We start from the raw sequence: 27,810 nt of genomic DNA on the forward strand, positions 1-27,810 counted from the left end.
CTCCCAGGAAAATGCAGAGACAACGCCTGGCGAAACTCCTGAAGGGAGAACGCAGGTGGGGCTGAGACCCCCTGCCGGAGGGACCCCAGAGCCCTGGGCCCCACGGGCAGGGTTCCTTCCCCTGCCCGGGACCCACTCCAGCCACCCACCCTGTCCACACACCCCGCCCAGCCCTGCAACCCACACCCGGACTCTCTGAAAACCCTCCGAACGAGTTCCCCTTCTCTCCTCTGGAAAAGGAGGTGAATCCGAGGCACTTCCAGCTCTAACAGCCAATGATTCCAATTCTGCATCAGAACACAAATTAACATACTGTTTTACACTCCCCCGCAAAAAAACAGTCAATTTATTCCAGATAATTGTTATTGTGTCTGTAAGAAATATCTCACAGTTAACTTTTAAAACGTCACTGAACTCAGACAGATGTCTGTACGCTTGTATTCAAAGCAGCAGCATCCATATCAGGCAGAGGTGGGGCCACCCCAGAGTCCATCACAGACAAATGGGCAAAGAGGACGTGGTCCGGCCACCCCAGAGTCCATCACAGACAAACGGGCAAACAGGATGTGGTCCAGCCACCCAAGAGTCCATCACAGACAAACGGGCAAACAGGACGTGGTCCAGCCACACAGTGGAGTATTATTCAGCCTTTAAAAGGAAGAAAATTTTACTGTGCTCAGTGAAAAAAGCCAGACACACAAGGACAAATACCGTATGATTAGATGAGACCAGTCAAGTTCACAGAGACAGAAAGTCAGATGCTGAGAGCCAGAGGCCAGGGAGGGGCCTGGGGCATGAGTTTCAACCGGGAAGGACGGAAGAGCTCTGGAGCTGATGGCAGACAGTTGCAAACAATGCGCATGTACTTACTGCCACTGAACTGGACACTTAAAATGGTAAATTTTATATTATATTTTACTGCAATTAAAAAAATATATAAAGACGTCCTAAACAAACGTAGACATAAGTCACAGAGAAGATCTTCAAAACATTTCTCCGACCGAGGATCTGTACCCAAAATATATTAAAAAAGAAAATTGCTATAAAATCTATTTTTAAAGTAATAAAATAAATTAAATAAAAAATCTTAAAACTAGGAGAAGGATATGTATAGGCTACTAATTCAAAAAGGAAAACACTTGAATAGACAAAGAACCCATGATGTGATGCTCAGCCTCACTCACAGTCAGTGAAATGCAGATTCAAACAAGCTGGCATTTTACTGGAACAGGGACAAATTCAAGATTAACAGTACCAAGCGTTGGTGAGCAGGGGGTCACAGGGACCCATGTCCTGCTGGTGACCAGAGCCTGTGAGTGGCGCTCGGCCGTGCCTGTCGCAGCCTCCTTGCTCCTGGATCACTGCCCACAGCCCCGGGTGGGTGCAAGGACACCTGTGTGACAGTGTCCACGGAAGCTCTGCTCAGAGATGGCTGTTCCCGCCTTCCACCGAGTGCCCGGTAACAGCAGAGTGGATAAAAAACTGTGGCATAGACATAATGAAATGCCACATAACAAGTAAAATAACTAAAACTACAAGGTATATAAAAACAGATTTAAAAGAACAAGTTTCTTCTGTATAGCACAAGGAGCTATATTCAATATCTTGCAGTAGCCTATAACGAAAAAGAATATGAAAACGAACATATGTATGTGTATGTACAACTGAAGCACGACGCTGTGCACCAGAAATTGACATTGTAACTGACTAGACTTCAATTTGAAAAAATTACAAGGCAAATCTTGAAAATATACTACAACGTTTTTAAAATGGCAGAATAAGACATACAGTAGGATTACACCCGTGTAAAATGTTAGAACATACAAAATGAGCCAGTAAAAGGACCGTGGATCCCAGGGGTTCAGGGCAAGCAGGGAGGGTGCACAGGGAAGCCCAGAGGATTTCAGGGTGTGAATGCTCTGGGTAACAAGGCAGCAGTGGCTGCGTGAGCTTACACGTTGTCCAAGCCTTCAGGATACGCAGCACAGAGAGGGACCTGTCTTGCAAGCTATGAACGTAGGCTGATGATAACATACCAGTGCACCGCACCAGTGCACCAGGGAACTCTCCGTGCCTCCTGCTTAACTCTTCTGCAAACCTAAAGCTGCTCTAAGAGTAAAGTCTATTAACTTTTGAAGGGCTACAGGTCAAAGAAAAGGACCACACAAAATGATGCTCTCAGTAGCTATGGATCAATACTGCATCTTTAAAAGGGAGTATGAAACAGAGCAGGACCCCTCCCGGCCTTCCTTTACAGACCCTCCTAGTGTCCCCTTCCTCTTGAGAAGCTTTAGCCTCCTAGGCCTTACCCAAGAGCAAATTTAACCAGACAAGTGAGAAAATGTAGAGACAGAGGAAACAGTCAAGCAAGACAAATAGTAATACTTTAGCCATAAAACAGAGTCAAGGACCTTCAGCTCCTCCTCAAAGGCTGTAGATAACACCCTGATTCATATCTTTGTTCTGCAGAAACTGAAACCCTCACCAGGCGAAAGAAGCTAACTGCACGCTGATCACCAGCACACAGAGCCCAGACTGGTTGGAACCAGAAGGCTGGCAATCGAGGTCCCCGAGACATCACCCTGTTACCTCCCCACCAACCAGTCAGAGAACTGTGCATGAGCTCATCACACACCCCGGGACCCCCGCCCTCACACTGCCTTTCAAAGCCCTTCCCTGAAGGCCTTTGGGGAGTTGGGGTCTTTTGAGCATGAGCTGCCCGTTCTCCTTGCTGGATGCCCTGCAATAAAGGCTGCACTTTCCTTCACCACAGCCTGGTGTCAGGAGATGGCTTTCCTGTGTGCTGGGCCAACAGACCCAAGTTTGGTTCAGTCACAGCGAATGACAGGCCCCCTAGAGAGTTCCTGTGAAGGTTAAACTAGTTCACATCCCAGAGTGTCTACGAGAGCGTCTGGCTCGTAAGAGAACAGGGGACATAGCACAATGCCGTGCAGACAGTGGAGTGGAGGAAAAGGGTTGGGGACGCGGGGTGGGGGAAGGGCCGGGGTGAGCAGAAGCCCCACTTGAAGACCGAGGTCACGAGAGGGAGGGGGGAGTAGGATCAGGGTGGGGTTCAAAACAGATTCAGCTGTGTCTGCAAGATTGCTTTTCATTTTTAAAAACCAGGAGAATGAAAGAAGCAAAACTAAAAAGAAGTTACCTCGAGATCATCAAGGGAGCGGGTGATGCTCAGCCTCCTGGCCCTCCCGAAAGATCTCCGAGCAGAGGCGCGCTGAGGTGGCAGGGCCAGCCCAAGGCCCCGCCCAAACTTTGAGCCCTAGACACAAAGAAAAAGATGTCATTACCTTCTTGGGAGGGGACTTGAGTTCTGCCTGACGCATGGCCTGGAGGAATCGGGGCCTCCAGATCGTCCAGGTCAAGGTCACCACAACATAAAACACAAACTTGAAAAAAAGAATCATCCTGGGATCCCCAGGCACTTGCTGTGCTGCTTCCAACTGTGCGTCCCAGAGAGCAACCCTAGCCTCGAAGTCCACGTCCCAGGGCAACGGGAAAGCACGAGGGGGTGGGGGAATCATTCGTGAGATAAAGACTGGTTTTCAGCAGGCTCCTGCTGGCACATAATTTTGTAAGCATTTTAGGAAACTAAAGAATCCCTAGACATTCAGCTGGTGTCTGAAGACCAAACCAACGCAAGTGCACGAAATAACCAGCCATTAAACATCTTATTCTTTGTTCGGGAAATGACCGGAATTAATCCACTGTCATTATGCCAGACACCTCCCCAAATGTGGTCTTGGTTCCAGCGAATAAATCATCACACTTTAAAAATAAAAAGCATCACAGCTGAAAATCTTTGATTTCCAGGGGACCTGAAATCCTGAGTGACCGACTTCAGGCACAAAGGACGTGCCATGTTTTCTAAAGACTAGGAAGTGGAGGGCTCTCCCTGCCCCCCACCTGCAGAAGGGCCCGGGCATCCTGCAGAAAGGGGAAACGTCGCGGCACTTCCTCGTAAAGCTCTCTGGGCTAAGTTTCTGCACCACGACCCCGCAGACGCTCACCCCCAACCCCATTAACGCACCTGTAACCCACCCTTCCGCAGGAAAGCACCTGCCCCCAAGCCCCTGGCCGCCTGCCGCCTGCCGCCTGCGGACGAGCCCCGCAGACGAGCCCCGCGGCTGCCCTACTGACACTCCTGACACCGCCACGGAGGAGCCCTCAGCGCCGGGACTGCCTTCTCTTCTACCCTCTTCTCCCAACAGCCCTCTTCCCAGGTTCCCTGCATCCTGCCCTCACCCAGAAGGCTCTCCTCAGGCCACGGTGCACGGGCAGCGCTGTGCTTCAGCGAAGTCCCGGCAAATCGCCACTGAGGCAGCACCCCTGCCAGCACCCCCAAACAGAACTGAACGGGGCGATTACGATCCAAATGGTCTAAAAATCAGCTTTCTTCAAAGCCAACTCGACTTTTTAAATTGCACACAACTCATCACAACTGCTTGTGAAGGCAAGGGGGTGACACCAGGCCCCCACCCGAGGCTGCTGCGCCCCAACGCCCGGAAGCACTGGTGGAGCCAAGTCCCCCTCACCGCCCGCAAGCGCCTCCCAGGAGGCCGGCCCCCGGCATCGAGGACACGACCTGGACGCCAGGATGGACTTCAGTGTGTGGCCCTCCCCACTCCTGGACCCTGCTCAGGACTGTCACCTCAAACCAAGAAGGGCCCCGGGCCCCGCAGGGATGCCTTCATTGGCCACAGACGAGGCCAAGGGAGGAGAAACAGCAGAACCTGGGTCGACTGACGGCTGCCCACTGCCTGGGGTGCCAGTCCAGCCTCCTCAACCACAGACGAGAACCCGCAGCCCGGGCGGGGCCTGCTCAGGGTCACGCGGCTGGAGGCAGTCAGGGCCAGACCCCGGTCGCGCCCCACGACAGTCAGAACTAGAAACGCCTGACCTGAAGCCTGCAAGCACTGGACCAGGAGCCCCAGTGGGGCGAGGGCTGTGCCCCCACCCCCCGAGCGCCTGGCGCACAGCAGGCGCTCACTGAGCAAACTCCAGCCAGGGAGGCTGCTTAGCTTAAGGCAGAGGCCAGATCATCCGGAGGTTTTTTCCAAGAGAATTTGAGGAGTAAGATGTCCAGCCAACACACTCATTCCTCCCACTATACTGTCAGAAAGCAAAACCACACCAGTTGTTTTAAGAGAGAATTTCATATAAGGAACTGCAAACCAGGTATCGAGAACTGAAAAGGTAAAAAGAGACCCCAGGATGGCGGTGGGGGGCCTGCACCCCGGGGACTGGGGCAGCACAGGAGAGGAGAAGGGTTTAAATTCTGCGCCAGATGCAACGTGGGTGGTGCTGGGACCCGAACCTCGGACCTCAGAGTGGGCAGGGGTGACAGCTGGTGTCTGGGGGGCATTGAGGCCCCAGAGAGATGAGGAAACAGCAAACTGGACTCAAGTGCAGTGCCAGGAGGAACTGCAAGACGCCCCTTCCCCTTTTCCCACCCATCCCCTGGGAGCAGAGCCTGACAGGGACCCATCTGGCAAGGGGAAAGGGGCACAGACTTCCCGCCAGAGCTGGTCACGGAGGTGGCCTGAGCTGAATGACATGCACAACCTCTGAAACTTGTTCCCACAAAACACTGAACATCAGGAAGAATGCCAAGCCCCAAATCAAAATGATTTTAGAATCAACAAAATTCCGTTTCCAACATGAAACTAGACAACAATGTGGAGGTGACTATGGAGTGACGTGTGGAGCTGAAGGAAGGGGCTCCTCGCCACACAGAGTCCCCCTCTTGAGAAAGAAGCAGAGACTGGGTCTCCTGCACAAGAAAGAAAAGGGTGAATATACAGGAAAGGACATTCAGATCAGGACAGAAAATTAAGGAATATGTTTGCTTATTCAACAAATACCTAAGTGCCAGGCAGTCACTGAGGATGAAAACCTTTAAAAGATAGAACAAGGTGGGCAGCATAACTTTCAAGCCAATAAAGAAGGTGATGAACGAAGCTAGCAACAGCCTTGAAAGCAAAACACACCAACAAAGGCAGGACAGCACAGGGAGAGGGCGAGGGCCTAGAAAAGACAGATTTACAGAAAGTACACAGTAACATCACGGAACCAAGACTCCACATGCCAGTAATCCCAATAAATATAAATGGACTAAATTTGCCAATTTATTCTGATCTTACTCTTGAACTATCAGAATGTCAAACTGGATCAGGAAAGATATCCCACTATCTACCACTTCTGGTAGCAATCCTAGCACACGGAGAACTGGAAAAGTTTAAACAAAATGACAGAAAATTCTGACTCAGAGAAAGCTCATGTAGCTATATTAATAACAGACAAAACAAATTTCATCTCTTAATAGGATTTTTTAAACAAAAGATTCAATATGCCAAAAGGGAGGAAGAAGAGATTTCCAGTCGAGATGGCGGAGTGGTAGGACCACGAGCTCGCCTCTCCTCGTGACTGCAACAAATCCACAACTGACTGCTAGACAACCACCGGAAAAAAGACTGGAACTTAGCAAAAAAGATCTGCAACTGAAAACATAAAGAGGGAACCACAGCAGGACGGTAGGAGGGGCGTGCTCGCAATATAACTGGGTCCCATTCCCCCTGGGTGGGTGACCCACAAGCTGAACAATAGCTAAGTCACCCTCCCACAGAAGTGAGAGCTCTAAGCCCCTTGTCAGGCTCCCCAGCCCGGGTTCTGGCTTTGGGAAGAGAAGGAGACCCCAGGAAATCTGGGTTTGAAGGCCAGGGGGACTTGGCTCTGGGAGCCTCATGGGATTGGGGGAAAAGGAGACTCCATTTGCTTGGGAAGCATACACGGAAACTTGCGTGTGCTGAGTCCAAGGGCAGAGGCAGTGATTTCACAGGAACCTGGGCCAGACCTGCCTGCTGGATTTGGAGGGTCCCCAGGGGACATGGTGGATGGCTGTGGCTCATCCAGGGGACATAAAAGCTGGTGGTGGATATTCTGAGAGTGTTCATATACAAGAGCTTTCCTGGAGGCTAACATCTCGAATGGATCGTTAGCATCAAGATCCAGCGCCATCCAACAGCCTGTGGGGAAGCCTCAGACCAAACAGCACACTGGGTGGGAGCACAGCCCCACCCAGCAGCAGACCTCCTGAGCCTCTAGACACGGCCCTACCCACCAGAGGTCCAGGACCAAGCTCCACCCAGCAGTGGGCAGGCCCCAGCTCCTCCTGCCAGGAAACCTGCATTAGCCCCTAGTCCAGCCTCATCCACCAGGGAGCAGATACCAGAAATAAGAAAACAACAATCCCAAAGCCTGTGGAAGGAATCCACAAATACACAGAAAGATAGACAATAGGAGGCAGCCAAGGAGTATCTCCCAGGCCAAGGCACAAGATAAAATCCCAGAAGAAGAAATAAGTGATGAGGAGACAGGCAGTTTATCCGAGAAAGAGTTTAAAGTAATGATGGTGAAGATGTTCAGAGAACTCAAGAGTACAGATGTACAGAGTGAAGTTTTTAGCAGAGTTGGAAAATATAAAGAATACCCAAACAGAGTTGAAGAGTAAAGTCACTGAAATGAGTAAGACACCAGAAGGAACCAAGAACAGACTGAATGAGGCAGAAGAACGGATCAGTGAGCTAGAAGACAGATTAGTGGGAGTCACTACTGCAGAACAGAAAAAAGAAAGAATTAAAGAAATGAGGATCGTTTAAGAGCACTCTGGGACAACATGAAGTGCACTAATATTCGCATTACAAGGGTCCCAGAAAGAGAAGGGAGGGAGATAGGACCTGAGGAAATTTTTGGAGAGATAATAACCGAAAACTGCCCCCACCTGGGAAAGGAAACAGGCACCCAAGTCCTGGAAGCGCAGAAAGAATCACACAGGATCAGCCCAAAGAGGAGCACGCCAAGGCACACAGTCATCAAACGGACAAATAAGGATGAGGAGAAAGTATTAAAATTAGCAAGAGAAAAGCAACAAATGGCATACAAGGAAACTCCCATAAGGTTATCAGCTGATTTTTCAGCAGAAACTCTAGAGGCCAGAAGGGAGTGGCGCGATATGTTCAAAGTGATGAAAGGGGAAAATTTACAACCAAGAGCACTCTATCCAGCAAGGCTCTTGTTCAGACTCGATGGAGAAATCAAAAGCTTCACAGACAAACAAAAGCTAAAAGATTTCAGCACCACCAAGCCAGCTTTACAACAAACATTAAAGGACCTTCTCTAGTCATCAAACCATAAGAAAAGAGAACAAAAAGAAGAAAGTGGAAAAAAAAAAAAGACCTACTAAAGATTGCTTTAGCTGTTCAAGGTCTTTTGTGGTTCCTTATAAACTTTGGAATTGTCTGCTCTAGTTCTGTGAGGAAATGTCACGAGTATTTTGACGGGGGCTGCAATGGATCTTGGATTGCTTTGGGTAGTGTGGCCATTTTAATAGCGTTGATTCCTCCAGTCCAAGAGCACAAGAAATCTTTCCATTTCTTTGTGTCATTTTGGTTTTCAGAGTATAGGTAACCTCCTTGGTTAAGTTTATTTCTAGATATTTTGTTGTTTTTGATGTAATGGACATGTTTGTACTGGTTACAAAATTCTGGTTTTTGAGGTGAAAAAAAAAAGTGAAGGACCACAAATGGCAAAATATCCTCCCTTCTTATGGATGAGCTGTGTTCCATTACGTGTATATATGCTGCATCTTCATTATCTGTTCCACTATTGATGTGCACTTGGGGCACTTCCGTATCTTGGCAATCATAAATGATGTTGCTGTTAATAGTAGGGTGTATGTATCTTTCTGAATTAATTCTTATTTTGTGGTTGGCTTTATTCCTTTAATAACTATGTAAGTTTAAAAGCTAAAGCTGTAAACATTCTTAGAAACAATGAGCAGTACATATAAGTAAATTAAAAACTATACGTGCATTAAAAAAAAGATCTATCAAGTCATGAAAGACATGGAAGAAACTTAGAAAATATATTACTAAATGAAAGAAGCCAGTCTGAAAAGGCTACAAACTGTACGATTCCAACCAAATAACATTCGGGAAAAGGCACAGCTACAGAAACAATAAAAAGATCGTGGTTTCCAGGGGTTTGGGGAGAGGGAGGGAGGGAGGAATGAATAGATGGAGCACAAGGGATTTTTAGGGCAATGAAATTATTCTGTATGATACCATAATGGTGGCTACATGTCATCATGCATTTGTCAAAACCCACAAATGTACAACATCAAGAGTGAATCCCAATGTAAACTATGGGCTTTGGTTGATAATAATGTGTCCACGATGGTTCATCAATTGTACCAAACATGCCACCATGATGAGGGATGCTGAGGGTAGAGGAGTATATACATGTGGGTGGGGAGGGCTATGTGCGAACTTTCTGTATTTTCTGCTCAATTCTGTTGTGAACCTGAAATTGCTCTAAAAAACTAAAGTCTATTAAAAGAATAAGGAGAAGGAGAAGAAGAAGAGTAGGAGGAGAGGGAGAAAATGCCACTGTTGATTTTATAACTTTATGAGGGAGAAAGACCTTGGTACCAAAACCAGGCAAAGACAATGAGAGAAGGAAAAACTGTAAGACAGTCTCACTCATAAACACAGATTCAGAAATTCTACAGAAATATCCATCAGTGCATGAAAAAGATAACCATGGATTAGACTTATTTCAGGAAAGCAGGCGTGGTTTAATATTCCAAAATCAATCAGTGTGATATGCCACCTTGGCACCGTGATGGAGGAAGGACATTTGATTGCCCCAATGAATGTAAAATAACCAAAAGAGAAAGGCTGAACTTCAACACCCACTCATAATGACAAGTATCAAAAAATACTAACAGAGGTAACCCTGGCAGGGCAGCTGCGTATAGAAAGCAGCAAATCCACTGTACTTTTATATATCACAAAAGTTAACATTAGGAGTACCACTTAGAACAGAAACAAATTATATAAGGCACCTAGGAATAAACTTAGTCAAAGAATCTAAGAATAAGTCTAATCAACAATGTTTGCGAAGGTAGTTATAACTTTTCACTGAAAGAAAATAAAGAAAACCTAAACAAATGGTGAGAGATACCATGTTCATGGATAGGAAGGCTCAATGTCCTGGATATGTCAGTTCTCACAATAAAAACGTTAACAGCATTTCTTGGAGAATTTATAAGCTGACTGTAAAATCTACATAAAAGAGCAAGGCTCAAGCAAAACCAAGATCAGATAAGGAGATTTGGCAGATCAGATACAAAGCTACAGTTCTGAAAGTAAAGTGCTGTTGGTGGTACTGATGGCGGAGTGCAGAGAACTAAGACCAGCATGTATGTGAACACACGACGTCCAGCAGAGGGACGTGGCTGGGCCACGTGAGAGCACGAATGTAGTGCTCCCACAACCTGTCATCCACACAGAGAAAAATTAGCTTGCCACCCACCTTACTCCATTCATAAAAATCAACTCCAAAAGACTTTAGGAAAAAAAAGGAGAAAATCTTTCTGACCTCAGGGTAGTAGTGAATGTGTTACATCGAAAGTGCAAACTCTAAGAGAAAGGCTGACAAGCTGGACAACACTGAAGCCAAGAACTGTGACTGTCAAGATGCCACAGCAAGTGAAACATGGGAAGGCACACGTGTAACACATGTAATTGGCAAAAGGCTAACAGCCAGAGTCTAGAACTCCTACTCGTCAGAGGCAAAGCCAACCCAACAGAAAAACGAGCAGAGTTTTCAGTAGGCCCCTCAACAAAGAGGAAATCAAATCTGTACGCTGGAGGGAATGCAAACTAAAGCCATAACAAGACACCATTTTACAACTAACAGATTGGCAAAACCTTAAGGAGTGTGAAGACGGCGAGTTCTGGCGAGGACGGGCTGCAGTCAGATCGCCTGCGCTGGCTAGTGTGGGGTTTCGGCACGGTAGGGCATTCTAAGCAAATTTTACTGAGACTTGGAAGTTGAATGAGAAGTCTCCAAGTCTTGTGACTTGGAGGTTAAATTATGATGGACTAGATGGTGAAAACTCCAGGAGAGGCTGGCCTTTCAGAGGAGTGAGACCTGAAGCACCTCCCAGGAGAGGCCAGTCTTAACGTTCCTCCTGGAGACGCTCACCCCTCTTTCAAAGGGTAAAAGGGAAAACCCAGGATCTCCTCCTCTGTCTGGAAAGAGAATTTGCTTCAAGAGTAAAGGTTTCTCTCCAGTCTCAGGAGGGGAGGGGCGCAGCGTGTGTGTGAGCTCCTGGGTTTGTTCTTGGAGTTGCAGGGCGAACCTGAAGGGTTCTCATCGTTTTGGCCCAGGGCAAGGACTGGGCGCGGAGCAACCACTGCAGTGTTAGAAGCCGGTAATTAAACCTGTCCCTGCTCCAGAGACCTGTCTACTGTCAGCATGAACAAACAGACTAAAAGCTTCATACTCAGTCCTCATCTGCTACGGATGGGCCAGTCCCCTCCCCGGATAGATCCCGAGAAAGTCTTTCATGTACACAGCTGGAGACGTGTGCAAGCATGTTCACAGCAGTGTCATCAGTCACTTCGTTAACCACTGTGTGTGAGTGTGTGGGGTGCTCACAATGGAATATCACACAGTTAAAATGAATAAACTGCAGCTACAGATAATATCATGGATAAATCTTGGAAATGATAGTCAATGATTTAAAAACACATTGTAGAAGATTGTGCTATGAAACCATTTTTTTATAAAGCAGAAGAAACAGCAAAACGAACCAATACATTGTTTAGGGAGTCAAGCACTTCAAACATCCCTGATTCTGGCAAAGCTGAGGGCTGCGTAGCCCGAACAGTCTCACTTTTCCTGGGTCCTGTACACACCAAGAACAGTAAGTGTGGCCTGCTTTGTCTCTGCTCCTTCGCTGCCATCTCCTCCACCCCAGGGCTGCACACTCTCCGTCCTCCTGACCATGGCCAGCTCCTCCAGGAAGCCTGCCCTGCCTGCTCCAGGATGGGCCAAGTGCTTCTCCCCTGCCCCCCAGCACCTCAACCAGCCCCAAACGCAGGGTCCGCAAGGTCCTCACACAGCAGTGAGCCCCCAGGAGAGTGCTCAGCGCACATGCTCAGAAGGAACTCCCCACAGGGACAGGGAGCGCGTGTGGCCGCAGACAGCAGGCTCCTCCCCGCCAGCTTGTCTCCCTAGACCCGCTGACTCCCCAGGGGCTGCGGCCCCTGCTTGCTTCCTTTCCTTTGGATTCGCAGAGTGATGCCACGCTGCCCAAGGGCATTGTTTCCCGGGGGCAGAGATCAAAGCCGCAGGCCTTGGTGGGATTCAATCTTAGGGCCCTAGCCCGGCCTTTTAGTATTCTGGAGATTTTGTTTACAATCTATTTTAAAACTTCCTCTCATTGTACTAGGAACACTGCACAGGGTCCATTTGTTGAACCCGGAGCTCCCCTCTTGGGAGCCGACAAGCCAGTCATCAGCACCACCGGAGAAACACTGCTGCTGGCGCCCAGGGCCACCTCTCACTCTGTTCTCAGTAAAAGGACTAAGAAAAATAATATTATTTTTCTCAAAAGGAATTATTTTTCGTAAGTAAAATATGGTCATAAACCCAGAATAAAAAATCAAAACAGCACAAAACAAAATGACAACGTCCTGCTCAGTTTCCACTCGGCACCTGAGGTAACCGTCACTATCTGTTCCAAGTGTTCCCTCCTTTTTTCCCTGTATATTTGCATACAAACACGCACACTTTAAAATGTCTAGGTTTATTTGAGGGGTGCTCAAATACTTCACACAAAAACGAGATCATACTAAACATGCACACGTGGCCTTGGGGGCCTTTCCCGTGGGTGACACACCGACCCACCCGTGTGGCGGAGCACAGAGCTGGTCTGACGGGGGACGGAGATCTGGGCTGGACGCCTGCCTGTGCAGCCGCACTCCCCGGCCTCCTCTGCAGCCACGCGACCAGGCCCGGCCAATGAGGCGCAGCAGAGGGTGCCTGTCACTTCCACTGGGACTCCACTGTTCCCCTTGCCCGCCTCCTGCAGGCCCCCCCTTTCCAGGTTCCCCCTCCTGTGGGAGGCCCCCCTCCTGCAGGCTGGAACACGGACATGGGGGGGCCTGGGGAGCGGCTACCTTCAAGTTCAGGTGGAGGCACATGCAGATGAGGGCAACACGACAGAAGGAAACTGGTTCCTGATGAAGGCGGAGCCTCCACGCCAGCCGGGCAACCGACCCAAACTCCAGGCGGGACAGCCCCACCCTGCAGGCTCAGGCGCTACAGACCGAAACTCTACCGCTTGCGCATGAGTGCGTGTCAGCTAGACTAGGAAGATAGATTTTTCTTCACGCCATCGTCGGTAAGCATTTCTTACTCAATCAAAAAGAGAGTTCAGCACCCACTAATACTGCCAGACTGGAAAGGGCTCGCTCCTGAAAGTCCGTCCTCCCGCACCCTGGTGATGGCGGCCATCCTAAAACATCGGCGTCTCGGGGTGTCTGCACGCCTGAAAAACTCCTGAGGACCCCAGAGGTCTTTTGTTTTTGTGGGTTTCATCTATGAATATTTTTCATATTAAAAATTAAACCGAGAAATTTTAAAATATTTATTAATTCATTTCAAGATGACAAAAATCCTTTATATGTTATAATATCTTTTCATTAAAAATTTTTCCAAAATCCACTATGTGTAAAGTTTAAGAATGTGGATTTTTGCTACTTAACCAGATATTTTAATTAATACTGTTCTTAGAATATCAATTTTCAAAGAAGCAGAACCCTAACAGCCTTCGTTCAAGTTGAACATAACTGAATCATTTCTGACGATACAGACGGCATTTCAAGAGCACGGACTTCTCTCTCATTAGTCCCGTGTGGTACTCGCAGACTTTAAACTGTATCTGCATTAGCACCAACTTCTCCTTCTGTTGGCTGTAGACGTTAAGTAGAAAGCAAAGCAAAGCAAACAATGTGGAAAATCATCCGTGTATAGACATTATTTAACTCTCGTCAACAGTTCCCTAAACTCAGCCAAGTCCCCAAGTGATGGGCTCCCAGCTACCCGCTCCAATCTCCCCAACGAGGAGACAGCTGATGAGGGTGAGTCCGCTTCACGGGCACTGCCTGGGTCGTGCGTTGGGAGCCAGAGCTTTGGGAGTCACCAGAAGAGCACTGACTCCTATAAACTGCCCCCTGACCAGCACAATGAAAAGCCCGAGGCGGAGAGGTGTCAACCTGGACGGGCGGGCTTGGGAAAAGTGGGCCCCCACTCTGGCTTTTCTCCTCACGGAAGGGAGGGGTTCCAGGGGGCCGAGGTCTGGATTGAGCTTGGGGTACAAAGACCAAGAGACAGTGACAAAGTGCCGGTGGAGAAGTGTAGTGACAAGGTGACTGTCTGGACACAGGCCTGATAGGACTCGGAGAACAGCTCATGCCTGAACTGGTGCAGAGTCCTTCTGACTGCTGGCTTTCTTTTGCACACAGAACTGAGAGAGGCTGCATGCCAGGAATTTCAAAGGGAACATTTAAGGCAGAGTTGTCGGTGACAACATGGAAGCAGCCATAAACACGCAGAGGTCACTGAAGACGAGCCCAGGGCCAAGAGAGAGGGTGCCTAAGGGAAGGACAGCCCGGCAGGGGCCCCACCGCAGGCCTGGCATTAGGTGTGCCTGCCACCCACCGAGGACCGGAGCTCCCGGGGCTTCCGGGCCAGAGCGACCCCACTGGTCACAGGCCACACCCCTCAGGGGCACAGGCAGCTAAGGCCAACTTAAAAGCAGCGGGGGAATGAGATGTCCACTGGGGGTCTGAAAGCTGTGGCAGGTTCCCCATGCAGGGCCATGCCCGTGCCCGTGCCCAGGGCGGCCCCGCGGAGGCCCTGGCGCCCACCCCGGGTTGACCTGGAGGCCCTGGCTGAGCACCGAAGGCAGGTCCGCACACACAGGGCCCCTTGGCAAGGACCAGGAGACAGACCGGCCTCTAAGGAAGTCTCTGTCCCGTCACCAGCTGACCACTAAGCGAACCAAGCAGATGCCTCGCGGCCACACACAACAAAGAATACATACACTTGGCAGAATTTGCTCAGAAAAGCCACTAAACAAACAGGAACAACAAACAGCAAGAAGGACGATGGCCGGGACCCTGATGGCCGGGAGCGCGCGTCTCCCCTGTGGCACAGAAGCAGGCCATGTGCCCTGTTGAAGTTTCCGTCTCCGTTGCACGAAGGTCAGCTCGCAGGTGCAGAGGGAGTGCTGTAAGCTGTGCTGAGCCAGGCGTCCGAGACTCTCTCGTCATTAAGCGCCAAGCCCACCCCTCTCTGCTGGCATCGGACGCTGGAGCTGGGCCTTGCAGACTTGCCAGCACCTCTGCCCACAGGGGGCTGCGCTGGCTCTTGTCGGGCAGCAGGGGTGGACTGCAATGTCCCGACAGCACCCTCCTCGCCGGCCGTGCCCCGGCAGCCCTCACGCTCAGACCCACCGGCCTCCTTCTCTCTGTGCTGACAAAGTATCCTCCTCGTCTGCCTTCCCTCCCTCCCCCTCTGCTGCAACCTCCTTGGGTCCCACTAGTGCTCCTTTGGTCTAGTTAATGATTCCTTACACCAACTTCTCCTGTGCAAATCAGATGTGTTTTCCATCTCCTGATGCATCCTGACTGCACAGAGTAAGACCCTGAAGCCACTGTCACCACGGAGAAGAGTTCACAGTCACTTCGGACACTCCACGACTGTTGGCATCTCCCCATCCCCCTCCTAAGGCCTCTTCCTCTCCCCTCTCCAGGCACGTGCTCCCTCCTGGCCTGTCTTCTGCTCATCCTGACCAGCCCCCAGGCAGCTGAGGCCGGGCCAGGAGGCACCAGAAGACCCGCCTCAGGCCCCTGGGAAGCTTCTGCCACTCCAGCAAGGGCTGTGGGGTGAGACTGCGCTAGTAACACAGGGGACCCCGCTTAGCAGAGTGAAGAGCAATGGACACACATCAAGGGATTACAGCTGGAACGCAAGGAAATACACTTTATTACTACTTGTTTTTAGGTCAATTGCGTGTCCCATCACATTACAAGAGGAGCTCCACCTGACTGTGGGCAAGTCGTTTGATGTGTATAAACCTTCCTTCCTTGTGAGTAAGATGGTGAGCTCACAGAATCCCCATCCGGGTCAAATAAGGAGATATATTGTGGACAGCGAGCAGACGCCGTTCGGATAAACACTGCTCTCTTCCAACATGAGAGACACACCAATTCCACTCTGTATCTCATTCTTTCGTTACGGTGTGAGAGCACTAACAGCAAATACCTGCATTCTCACTACATTTTTGTTCAAGGTAAAAGAACAGTAAAAGACGCCCAAGACCCTCCTAAGAACAGTCAACGGATCTTTGACGAAGGAGCGAAGACTGTCTCCTCCACAAATGGTGCTGGAACCACAGGACACTCGCATGCAGAGCACGTGAATCTGGACACAGACCTCACACCCTTCAGAACAGTAACGCAGAATGGATCACAGATCTGGGTGTAAAATTTAAAACCACAGAACTCCTAGACGGTAGCACAGGAGAAACCTCGGTGGCCTCGGGCCTGGGGACGCCTTTGCAGGTACAAAGATCCATGGAAGAAAGACTTGATAACCTGGACTTCACTAAAAGTGAAACGTCTGCTCCGCAAAAGGCAACATCAAGAGAGTGGAAAGACAGCCACAGACCAGGAGAAAACATTTGCAGAAGACACATCTGATAAAGGACTAACACCCCGAATACACAAAGAGCTCATAAAATTCAACCATAAGAAAACAATCTGATTAAAAAATAGACCCAAGGTCTTAACAGACATTTTACCAAAGAAGATACACAGGTTTGACAAGCAAGCATATGAGAAGACGTTCAGCACCATACATCCCAAGGAAATGCAAATTAAAACAGTAAGACACCACTACACACCTGGAACACGAGCAAAACCCCTGAACACTGACACCACCAAATGGGAGCCAAAATGTGGGACAACAGGAACGTTTATCATGGCTGCTGGGAACGCAAAGTGGTGCAGCCACTTCAGAGGACAGTTTCCTACAAAACTAAACATAGTCTTACCATGTGATCCAGCAGTCGAGCTCCCAAAGGAGCTGGAAACTTACGTCCACACGAAAACCCGCACACAGATGTTTACAGCAGTTTTATTCGTCATTGCCAGAACCTGGAAGCAGCCAAGATGCCCTTCAGCAGGTGATGGATAAATAAACTGTGGTCCCTCCAGACAGTGGAACGTTATTCAGCACTAAAGAGAAATGAGCTGACACGGCATGAAAAGACACGGAGGAACCTTAAATGTAGATTCCTAAGTGACAGAGCCCGTCTGAAAAGGCTGCAGACTGTCGGATTCTGACTCTGTGACATTCTGGAAAAGATGAAACTACGGGGAGAGTGAAGAGACCAGCGGGGCTGGGGGGGAGAACGGGCAGGCAAAGAGGATGTCTAGGGCAGTGACACGGCTCTGTGACCCTGTAGCGGTGGACACATGGTACACGCTTGTCCACGCCCACAGGATGCACGGCACCAAGAGTGACCCATCGTGAGCCGCAGGTTCCGGGTGACGACCTGTCAGTGCAGGTTCGCTGGCTGTGACACAGGCGCCCTCTGGTGGGGGTGCTGATGGCGGGGGAGACTGTGTGTGTCTGAGGGTAGAAGGTATGTGGGAAATCTCTGTGCCTTGCTTTCAATTGTTTTAAACCTAAAACTGCTCTAAAAAATAAAGTCTTAAAAGAAAAAAAGAAGCCCAAGGCTTGAATCATGAATCTGCTTAATCCTGACAGTTGAACCTCAGACAAGTCACTTAACCCCTCGAGGACTGGTCACCTCACCTGGAGACCAGGGAGCTCCTGAGCTCAGAACCCCGCCGCCAGGGATGTGAAGCGGCGCAGTGCTCTATGGGGCACAGGCGGGGCTCTTCCTACTCTGGCGAACAGGCCGGAGGGTGCGCTGCAGTCCGGTGAGAACCGCGCAAACGCCGTTGCTTCTTCAGCGTTTGATTATTCATTTACACTGTGGCAATGGAGAAAGGTCACTTGCAGGACATGTACTCAAAGAGGCAGTGAACTCCCCAGTTTCACAGAACATTTCTGCCACCTTCCAGGGCCTCCCCTCCCCAGCCTCCCCCCCCCCCGCCCCTGAACAGACAAGCCCAGGCTGAAGCAGGTGGCCCGGGGGGAACATTCTGGAAGGAGACCCCAGCCTGTGCGGCTCGGACTGCGGGAACTGGCGGGAGGCTGCACACCGGCCAGGACTCCTGCTAGCCCGGCCAGCTTAGGAATTCAGTCAAAACCATATGATTACAACCATGTTTATAAAAGCGAAAACCTGTGCTTAGATACACTGCACACTGTTTCACGGTCGTCTGGCGAGGCAAACAATGGGACATCTGTCCTTTCCTCCACCTTTAGCTTTCTTTGAGTATGTTTTATAATGAAAAATAACAAGCCTTGGGAAAGGGAGGGCTCTATGATGGAACATTCATCAGACTCTGCAGCCCCAGCCCCACAGCCTTCCTCCACCTCTGACCCCACCCCAACCAGCCAGTGGCCTATGGAGGGTTTTCTCGAGAGAGCTGCGGCTACTGAGAACAAAAATGTGAACACACACAGAAAAGGTGTTTTAAATCACAAAAACCCTCTGAGAACAGTTCCTCTCAAACCAGTTGAGTTTAGTGCCAGCCAGTCCCACCCCCCTCACCCCTCCCCACCCCGCAGATCCATCCTTGTTCCAAACAGCGCCACCCCCTCCTCCGCCTGACCACAGCCTGCCTCCTGCTGAGCCGAGCCCCCCGCCACAGCAGCTCCCTCCACCCACCTCGGCTCTGAACTAAGCTGGGGTGGGGGGGAGACGGGCCCCAAGGCGCCCTGGTGGGGCGAGGGCGTCTGGGGCGGTGCTACACCAGCGTGTGCCCCACTGTCCGACACTCCAGCCGCCAGCCACAGATGACTTCGGCCGGCGTTTTTCTCGTAGTAAGATTTTCTCAATGAGGGAAACAGCAAGGATTGACAGCAAGGTGACACGCTCTGTCCCGAAGTGAACAGTCTGCTTCGGGAATTTTCTCACCTCATGAGGGCAGGCTGCCTCGGCCATTGGGGCCAGAGACGAAAAGTGGCCACAGGGACAGGAAAGGGTGGGAAGTCACCACCGGATTCGGGGCAAGGGCCCCCACGCAGGCGGGAGCCTGCAGCCTCGAAGCCATGCAGACAAGCTGTGAAGCCGGGGGCAGAGGGTGGGGGCAAGCCAGGCCTGGGAACCCGGGAGTAGGGCACCGTCACTTCATCATGACTGACCCAGTTAGGAAACACGCTCGTGCTCACTGAGCCTCTCCAACAACAGGCTTACCTTCGTGTCTTCCTTAGTCTTTCTGACGTGTCGGTGGTGACCGAAAATGTTCTGCACCCCGAGCGCCTTCCTGGCCCAGTCCCTCTTCTGGGTGCTGGGCGGGGGCTGCGCGGGGCTGCCCTCCACCCTGTAGCGGTCGGCCGGAATCTTGCTCATGGGAGGGGGCAGCGTGCCGCAGTTGATGCTGGACCACCCGTCCGTGGAGTCCGTGTAAGACTCCTGGTCGCTGGCGTGGCCGCACTGCCACTCCTGCAGCACGTGGACTGGGAGCCACCGCTGGCTGAAACCACTGCCAGGGCCCCCGGCGCCCCTCTTGGAAGGGGGGACCGGACACCGCAAGGAGGCGGGGGGCGCCTCCCCATGAGACGTGGGCCCGAGGTGCTTCCCAAAGTCCCGGCACCTGTCAGCTTGCGGAGTGGCCTCAAACGGGGGCCCCACTTCAGGGTCGTGGCAGAAGGCCCCATTCCAGGAGGCGCCCCAGGGCTGGGAGCCCCTGGTGCCCATGCCCTCCCAGGCGCTGCTGCTGGGGCCGTGCCTGCTGGAGCCGGCGCCCAGGTCCACCACCAGCACCCGGCTGCTCCTCTCCTCGTGCTGGAAGTTGCCGATGCCACTGTCACTGTTGCTACTGGTGCTGGTGTTCTGGTGGGCATCCGCGTCCCCATCCACAAAGGCCCGGGCCCGCACCCCCTCGATCAGCTCGCCCATGTCCCTGTACAGCACGGAGATGAACTGGAGGACGGGGAGAGAGGACGCGGGGAACTCCAGGCAGCCGTTGGTGTCAGGGTCGGCCGTGCACTCAAACCCGAAGCGCCGGGCAATGCCCTGGTGGATCTTGTGACTGAACAGGTCCGGGTCCACCATGAACACGTGGCAGGATGTCCGCAGAGCGCCATCCTCCTCCTGCGCCAGGCTCCCATCATCGCCCGTTTGCACGGTCACCAGTCCGAAAAACCTCCGGTCGTCCGGGCACACGGCACTGAACGCCAGCCTCTCAGCCGGGTACCGGGCCAGGACGGCAGCCTTGTCGGTGCAGAGCTGGACACAGTCATGCATGACCTTCATGGTCACCAGAGAATGGATCCTCTGCTCGGCCCGCAGGCGCCGCAGGCAGCCCCGGATGGCCTGCACACTGTCCGACTCCAGGCTGCAGCCGCTGGATGGGAGCTCGATGGATCCCAGGTAGCCCACTACCATGGCCACGTTCAGAACGCTGGCATCCACCCCAAAGTCCTCATGACTCTCCAGTCCCACAGCAAAAACAGAATCGGCATGCACCACTTTCGCTGTCTCCTCCTTAGAAAGCAGGTTGGGATTCGGATCATTTATACTTTCATGCTCAAGGTCAAATTGCCCAGTGGCTGACTCCGAAAGGGACCTTTGTTTCAGTTTCAGAGGCTCGGAACTGCTGGCACGAAGGCCCGGGCTTTCAAAGATCATATTGAAAATCCCTCCCGACTGCACCTCTTCAACGACTCTCTCTGCCCTGTTTATACCTAAGGCCTTAGAATCAAGTTTGGGCTTCAGCCAGCCTTTTCCTTCATAAAACCCCACCTCCTCATCGCTGGAGCAGGACTCCAGGTGGCCGATGCCTTCACCAATCACCATGTGCAGGACCCCCGAACACTTCCCGATTAACTTCACGACGTCTTCGTGGGACGCTTTCTTCACATTGATCTCGTTGACAGCAAATATCTGATCGCCGGCACGGAGGCCCACGAAGTCAGCAGGGCTCCCTCTCATGACACAGCTGAGCACACAGGGCGCCTGGCCGGAGAGCGTGAATCCATACCCCGCCCTCCCTCTGGCGACCTCCACGGTCCTGACGCGAGGGGGTGCTGTCCCAAGCAGCACACGCTCCCCGGGGTCCCCGGCTCTGTACATCCCGGCGTGCTTCCCCAACCAGGAGCACAGCTCATTATTCCAGCAGGTCCGTGGGGCGGGGAATGCGTGACGCTATCATATTTCCGTGCAATAACGCCCTGAGGAAGAAGAATAAACAGCTCATTATTAGAGATCCCGCTTTTCTGCTGCTTACCAGCACTACCCAACATAAAAGGCAGTTCACAACGAAACCGTCAGAGGAAGAGTCTCTGGCTACCACACAAACGGCAGAGTGAAGGAGCAGTGGTATCTCTGTGCACCACATCTTGAAGTCTGCCTAAGATGTCTCCTTCCACAGTATAGAACATTTCCCAGGACTGCTGTCTTCCCAGCTCCGAGCTCACTGAGGCTAATCCCAGCCCAGGCCTGAGGAGCACAGGACTCAGCAGAATCTACTCCCTTCCTGTCTGGATGGAGAGGAGACCCCAAGCTCAGAATGTGGTCGGAGGGCAGCACCATCTGAGCTGCGGGCAGGTCCGAGTGAAAGCAGAGCTGCCTGCAGACCAGGTGGAAAGGCACCTGCGTGACCCCTGGTCCAGCCCCAACTCTGCTCGCAAACTCCCTCTAGGGGAAGTTTCTCCCCAGAAAGGGGCGTCGGCTTGCCTTCCCTGGTATCTCCCACCCTCCCTCAAGTAACTGACTTTCAGCAATGCACTGTGTGCACAAAACACATCAGTGTGAAATACGAGAGAGGCCACTGGACAGAACAGGTGAAACAGCCAGAAAGAGCAAAGGAATTTAATGCTCAGTTGTTCCGGGGGTGACTTTCCAATGAAAGGTACTTGTTGTCACTGAAACGAACCTGTGTCAGGGTGCCAGAGACCACCCCCGGCTCGATGACTCGCTAAGACTCGCAAACACTCAGGGCCATGATTTATCACAGGGAGAGGTTGCACAGCAAAATCAGGGAAGGGAGAGGCCGGCGGGGCGAGATCCAGAGGAAACAGGCCCGCTCCCAGAACCCTGACCCATGGAGTCACACTAGGCACGCTCAGTCCCCCGGTGACACACTGTGACAGCACATGTGGAGTGCTGTCCCCAGGGAGGGTCCTTAGAGACTCAGCACCAGGGCTCTTATCAGGGGCAGGTCCTGCGGGCCCCACTGCAGACACACACCAAACCCCAGCCCCTGAGGGGCGGGTGTCTGCTCAGCGGGTGAGCCCAGGGGGCCGCCCCATCGGTGAGGGTGCCAGGAGCCCTCCCGACATCCAAGCCCCGGAGCGCCAGCCCAGCGCCAGCCCGGCACCCGGGACTCGTGGAGGACAGCGGGCAGCCCCGCTGTGAGGACTACGTTCTGCACAAAACCCTTTAAAGATCACTTTAAAAAGCAATACACTAAGTGATTATATTGTGAAGATCTAAAATATAATAGAACATGCTTTTTAAGGAGTGTATGTTTTGTGTGTGGTGTAAGAGAGTGTTCTAGCTTCATTGCTTTACATGCTGCTGTCCAGTTTTCCCAGCACAATTTGCTGAAGAGACTGTCTTTATTCCATTGTATTTTCTTGCCTCCTTTGTCGAAGATTAGTTGACCAAAAGTTTGTGGGTTCATTGCTGGGCTCTCTATTCTGTTCCATTGGTCTACATGTCTGTCTTTGTACCAATACCATGCTGTCTTGATGACTGCAGCTCTATAGTATTGTCTGAAGTCTGGGAGAGTTATTCCTCCAGCCTCTTTCTTTCTCTTCAGTAATGCTTTGGCAATTCTAGGTCTTTTGTGGTTCCATATAAATTTTATTATGATTTGTTCTAGTTCTGTGAAATATGTCCTGGGTAATTGGATAGGGATTGCATTAAATCTGCAGATTGCCTTGGGCAGTGTGACCGTTTTAACAATATTGATTCTTCAATCCAGGAGCATGGGATATCTTTCCATTTTTTAAAGTCTTCTTTACTTTCCTTCATCAATGGTTTATAGTTTTCTCTGTGTAATCCTTTCACCTCCTTGGTTAGATTGACTCCTAGGTATTTTATTACTTTGGGTGCTATTTTAAAGGGGATTGTTTCTTTACTTTCTTTTTCTGTTGATTCATCGTTAGTGTAAAGAAATGCAACTGATTTTTGAACGTTAATCTTGTAACCTGCTACCTGGCTGAATTCTTCGTTCAGCTCTAGTAGGTTTTGTGTGGACCTTTTAGGGTTTTCTAAATATAGTAACATGTTGTTGGCATACAGTGACACTTTTACCTCTTCTTTTCCAATTTGGATCCTTTTATTGCTCTCTCTTGCCTGATTGCTGTGGCTAGGACTTCCAGGACTGTGTTGAATAGGAGTGGTGATAGTGGGCAGCCTCATCTTGTCCCAGATTTTAGTGGGAAGCTTTTGATTTTCCTCACCGTTGAGTACTATGCTGGCTGTAGGTTTGTCATATATAGCTTTTATTATGTTGAGATATGTTCCCTCTATACCCACTTTGGCGAGAGTTTTTATCATAAGTGGGTGTTGAATTTTATCAAAAGCTTTTTCTGCATCGATTGAGATGATCATGTGGTTTTTGTCCTTTCTCTTGTTGATTTGATGTATTACATTGATTGATTTGCATATGTTGAACCACCCTTGTGTCCCTGGGATGAACCCCACTTGGTCATGATGTATAATCTTTTTTATGTGCTGTTGGATTCTATTTGCTAATATTTTGTTGAGGATTTTTGCGTCTATGTTCATCAGTGATATTGGTCTGTAATTCTCTTTTTTGGTGGTGTCTTTGCCTGGTTTTGGTATCAGGGTCATGGTGGCTTATAGAATGAGTTTGGGAGTATTCCTTCCTTTTCAATCGTCTGGAAGAGTTTGAGAAGGACTGGTATGAGTTCTTCTTTGTATGTTTGGTAGAATTCCCCGGTGAAGCCGTCTGGTCCTGGACTTTAATTTGTAAGGAGGTTTTTTATTGCTAATTCGATTTCATTTCCAGTGATTAGTTTGTTCAAGTGGTCAGTTTCTTCTTGGTTCAGTTTTGGTGGACTGCATGTTTCCAGAAACTTGTCCATCTCCTCTAGGTTATCCATTTTGGTTCCCTATAGTTTTTCATAATATTCTCATATGATATTCTGTATTTCTATGTTATTTGTTGTAATTTCTCCATTTTCCTTTCTTATTTTTCTTATTTGTGCTCTCTCTTTTTTCTTCTTTGTGGGTTTGGCCAGAGGTTTGTCGATTTTATTTTTCAAAAAACCAGCTTTTGGTTTGATTGATTTTTTATTGTTTTTTAATCTCTATTTTATTTATTTCCTCCCTGATCTTTATTATTTCCTTCTTTCTGCTGCCTTTTCGGGTTTTTTCCCTTCTTTTTCTAATTCTTTTGGCTGGTGGGTTAGATTGTTTATTTGAGATTGTTCTTATTTTTTGAGGAAGGCCTGTATCGCTGTAAACTTCCCTCTTAGCACTGCCTTTGTTGTGTCCCATAAATTTTGTGTGGTTGTGTTTTCATTTCCATTTGTCTCAAAGTATTTTTTAGTTTCAACTTTGATTTCATCATCGACCCACTGGTTTTTTAATAGCATGTTGTTTAATCTTCATGCTTTCCTTTTTTTCTCCTTTGTTTCTCTGTAGTTGATTTCCAGTGTATGTTTTTAAAATAACTGTTTCAAAGTTCTCAGGATACATTCTCATGTCTTGGGATAAAGTTTCCAGTAACAGAAGCATAATTCAAAGTAATTTACATAAATGCACCAAAAAAGTGAAAGAACTAAAGAAAATGGAAAGTATATCATTAGATGACGCCAGGGGCAGCTTCAAGGATGATGGAGACACTATCACACGGGATGCATGTTTAAGTAAAGTTACTTTATGATACATCAAAGCGAAAAAAAGAACAATACCTAAACTACCACATTACTTCATATTTGAGTACTGTGACTGGAGTTTAACTACTTGATGTTCACCATTAAAAGTGAGTATGTTAATTATGGTAGTTCACAGAGAAAAAAATGGGACAAGGAATATATATATATTCATGTATAATTGAAAATTGTGCTCTACACTGGAATTTGACACAACATTGTAAAATTATTACAAATCAATAACAAAAATGTTAAAAAAAAAAGTGAGTATGTTAAAGTCGCCATGAACTGTGTCTCAGGTCTTCTCACGGAATCTTCTCAAGGAGCGTGAGCTGAACAATGGTCCCAAAGACACCACGTCCTAATGCCCGGAACCTGCGCTGTCACCTCATGGGCCAAGGGGACTGCAGATGTGATAGAATGCGGGTCCTGAGGTGGGAGGGCATCCCAGGTTTTCCAGGCAGGCCCCACGTGACCACCGGGTCCTCACCAGAGGGAGGCAGGAGGGCGGGAGGCAGAGAGAGGCCGCGAAGACAGAAGCAGAGATCAGAGCGAGGGGCCTGGAAGGTGGAGGAAACGTGTTCTCCCGGGGGTGCCAGGAGGGACCAGCCTTGCCCTGAGCTGGACATCTGCCAGCAAGACTGAGTGTGGGCTCTGGCCCCAGACTGTGAGGGCATATATTTGAGTTGAGTCGCTGAGTTTGTGGTAATCTGTTTCAGCGACCACTGCAAACTCTCACAAGGGGAATCGCCATCCCAGTGGGGAGAGGGGAATGCCATGAAAGCACAAAATAACCTCTGAAAAATGCTCACGGCACTACCTGGCTCCCGGCAGACACGGCGCATCAAAGCTGCTGCTGCTCCTGACGTCACTGTAAGTATCAGTTGTCACCATCGACTCTCTCAGGATGGGTTGGCGAGGCCCTGCTGGTGCCCCCAGGAACAGCACCCCCTGGCTTTCTCTTCCAAACAGTACTAGACGCTGCCTCTACGAAAGAAATGATTTCCCAGTTTTATATGCAGAATTTTTTTTTAAAATATGGAACGCTTCAAGAATTTGCGTGTCATCCTCGCGCAGGGGCTATGCTTATCTTCTCTGCACCGTTCCAATTTTAGTATATGTGCTGTTGAAGCGAGCACTACTGTATGCAGAATTATTTTGTAATCCATCCGACCACCATGGAGTCACAACACTGTGGGACACGCTGTTCACGACAGTCTTGTATGTAGTTTACCCAGATATTCCTAGTAGGCTCTCACTGTCGTGTTCTTCTAATGACTGAAAATAGGTTCTAATTCTTATCAGTGATATCTTAATACCTATAACCACATTTTGTAAATTCAGCCTACAGATTAACTTTTCCTTAAACCGAACTGATTCATAGTAAAGCTGGTGGAACAGACAGTGAAATTCAGAAGAAACCATGGGCCCTAGTTTCCAAACTCAACCAGCGCTTTGGCCACCTGGGCTGCGAAAACACCAGCTCCTGGTCCCACCCCTGCACAGAGACCCCAGCTCAGAAGTTCTGGACAGAGGCCACGGAGCTGCCTGCTTGGACCAAGCCCCACCTCACCCCACACCATCCATGTGATGCTGACATGGCGTGGGTGACAGCGTCTGGCACACCCAGACTTGAGATCACCTGCTCCAGGCTCAGTCTGTGTGTCCCCAAATTCACGCTGAAATGCTGGCCCAATGTGACGCATTTGGAAGTGGGGCCTTTGGGAGAGATTAAGTTTGGTGAGGTCACGAGGGTGGGGCCCTCACAAGGGACTGGTGCTCTTGTGAAAAAGGAGAAACAGGAGAAGAGACAGGCCCCCTGCTGTCCGCTGTCCGCCATGTGAAGTAGGTCTTCACCAGACACTAGTCTGCCAGCACCTCAATTTCCGACTTCCAGCCTCAGAACCCTGAGAAATACATGTCTGTCATTTAAGCCCCCTCATCTGTCTGCAGTGTTCTGTCACGGCAGCCAAAGTGGACGAAGACATCATCTAATTAGCCAGCCACCTGGTTCTGCCAAAGAGGCAGCCAGGTGGGAAAGAAGTGCTTCATCCAAGAGCCAGGGCCCTGCTGGCGCAGTCAGCCAGGGCACAGGGCCTCCCCTCGCCAGCCCGCCCGCCACTACCGCAGCCACTCGTCCTTCCAACCAACGGGATCTAGAGACAAACGTCAGGCGCCCTCCTTCCCGAGGCTAAAGTCTGGTATGAAATGAGTCTCGTTCCGGAGAGTTTCTCTGCCCATTCCCACTGACTGAGTGCCGGGCAGCCTGCAGACCTGGAAGCTACTGGGGTCCCAGCCCTGAGCAGCCCGTGGTCCCCAGATGGGGAGGAGCAAGAAGAGCCAACAGTCATCACTCCAGAGCAGGTGAGCGCCAGCCCAGTGGGGGCCCAGGGCCCTGCCAGCAGACGAGCCAAGAAAGCCATTCCGAAGAGGGCAAGAGCGAGGGTCTCGGCCCGCACCTCAGTCCCTGCCGCCCAGCATTTTGTGAGGATGGCATCGGGGTCCCCGTGACTGTACCACAAAGGCTACAGATGTTCATGGTGCCACAGGCCCCGAGCTGAGCCAGGGACCAGAGCGGCAAAGCACAGCCACGACGGCGCGCGGGAACACGCAGGGAGGAGACGCCGGGGGCGGCGAGGGGCAGCACCCCGGCGCGGAGGAGAAGCGGGAGCTCGGGCGCAGGGCGAGGCAGCGACGGGGCAGCCGCCGGGGGCGCTGCGGGGTCCCCGGCGCGGGCCGCGGCTGTCCCCGCGACTCCACGCACATTCACTAGTGTGTCCATGGGAGCGTCACTACGAGGCAGGCACGATGACTATGCCCGCTTTGCAGAGGAGCAAGTGGAGGCACAGACGTTAAGGGACCGGCCCGCAGCTGCATGGCTACAGC

At 50.5% G+C, this 27,810-nt stretch overlaps 1 protein-coding gene and 1 non-coding gene across 5 annotated transcripts in view; both read right to left on the reverse strand.

The window, feature by feature from the left end:
• The window catches only part of RGS12 (regulator of G protein signaling 12), a 111,129-nt gene that overhangs the window by 61,317 nt on the left and 22,002 nt on the right, over positions 1 to 27,810 (reverse strand). For 3 of the 4 annotated variants that reach the window (XM_072946918.1, XM_072946922.1, XM_072946920.1), the window contains exons 2-3: positions 19,268 to 21,246; positions 3,161 to 3,277 (exon numbers count right to left, since the gene is read on the reverse strand). In XM_072946918.1, coding sequence (XP_072803019.1) covers positions 3,161 to 3,277; positions 19,268 to 21,148 — 1,998 coding nt within the window. In that variant the 5' untranslated portion in view covers positions 21,149 to 21,246. Of the gene's footprint in view, positions 1 to 3,160; positions 3,278 to 19,267; positions 21,247 to 25,744; positions 25,912 to 27,810 lie in introns of all 4 variants that reach the window. The other variant, XM_072946919.1, reaches the window with a different exon arrangement.
• On the reverse strand, positions 25,957 to 26,063 carry LOC116276850 (U6 spliceosomal RNA). The gene has a single exon (XR_004186341.1). It is a non-coding gene; the product is annotated as a U6 spliceosomal RNA (small nuclear RNA).

The sequence above is a fragment of the Vicugna pacos genome, chromosome 2 (assembly GCF_048564905.1).
Source record: "Vicugna pacos chromosome 2, VicPac4, whole genome shotgun sequence".
NCBI classification, from domain to species: Eukaryota; Metazoa; Chordata; class Mammalia; order Artiodactyla; family Camelidae; genus Vicugna; species Vicugna pacos.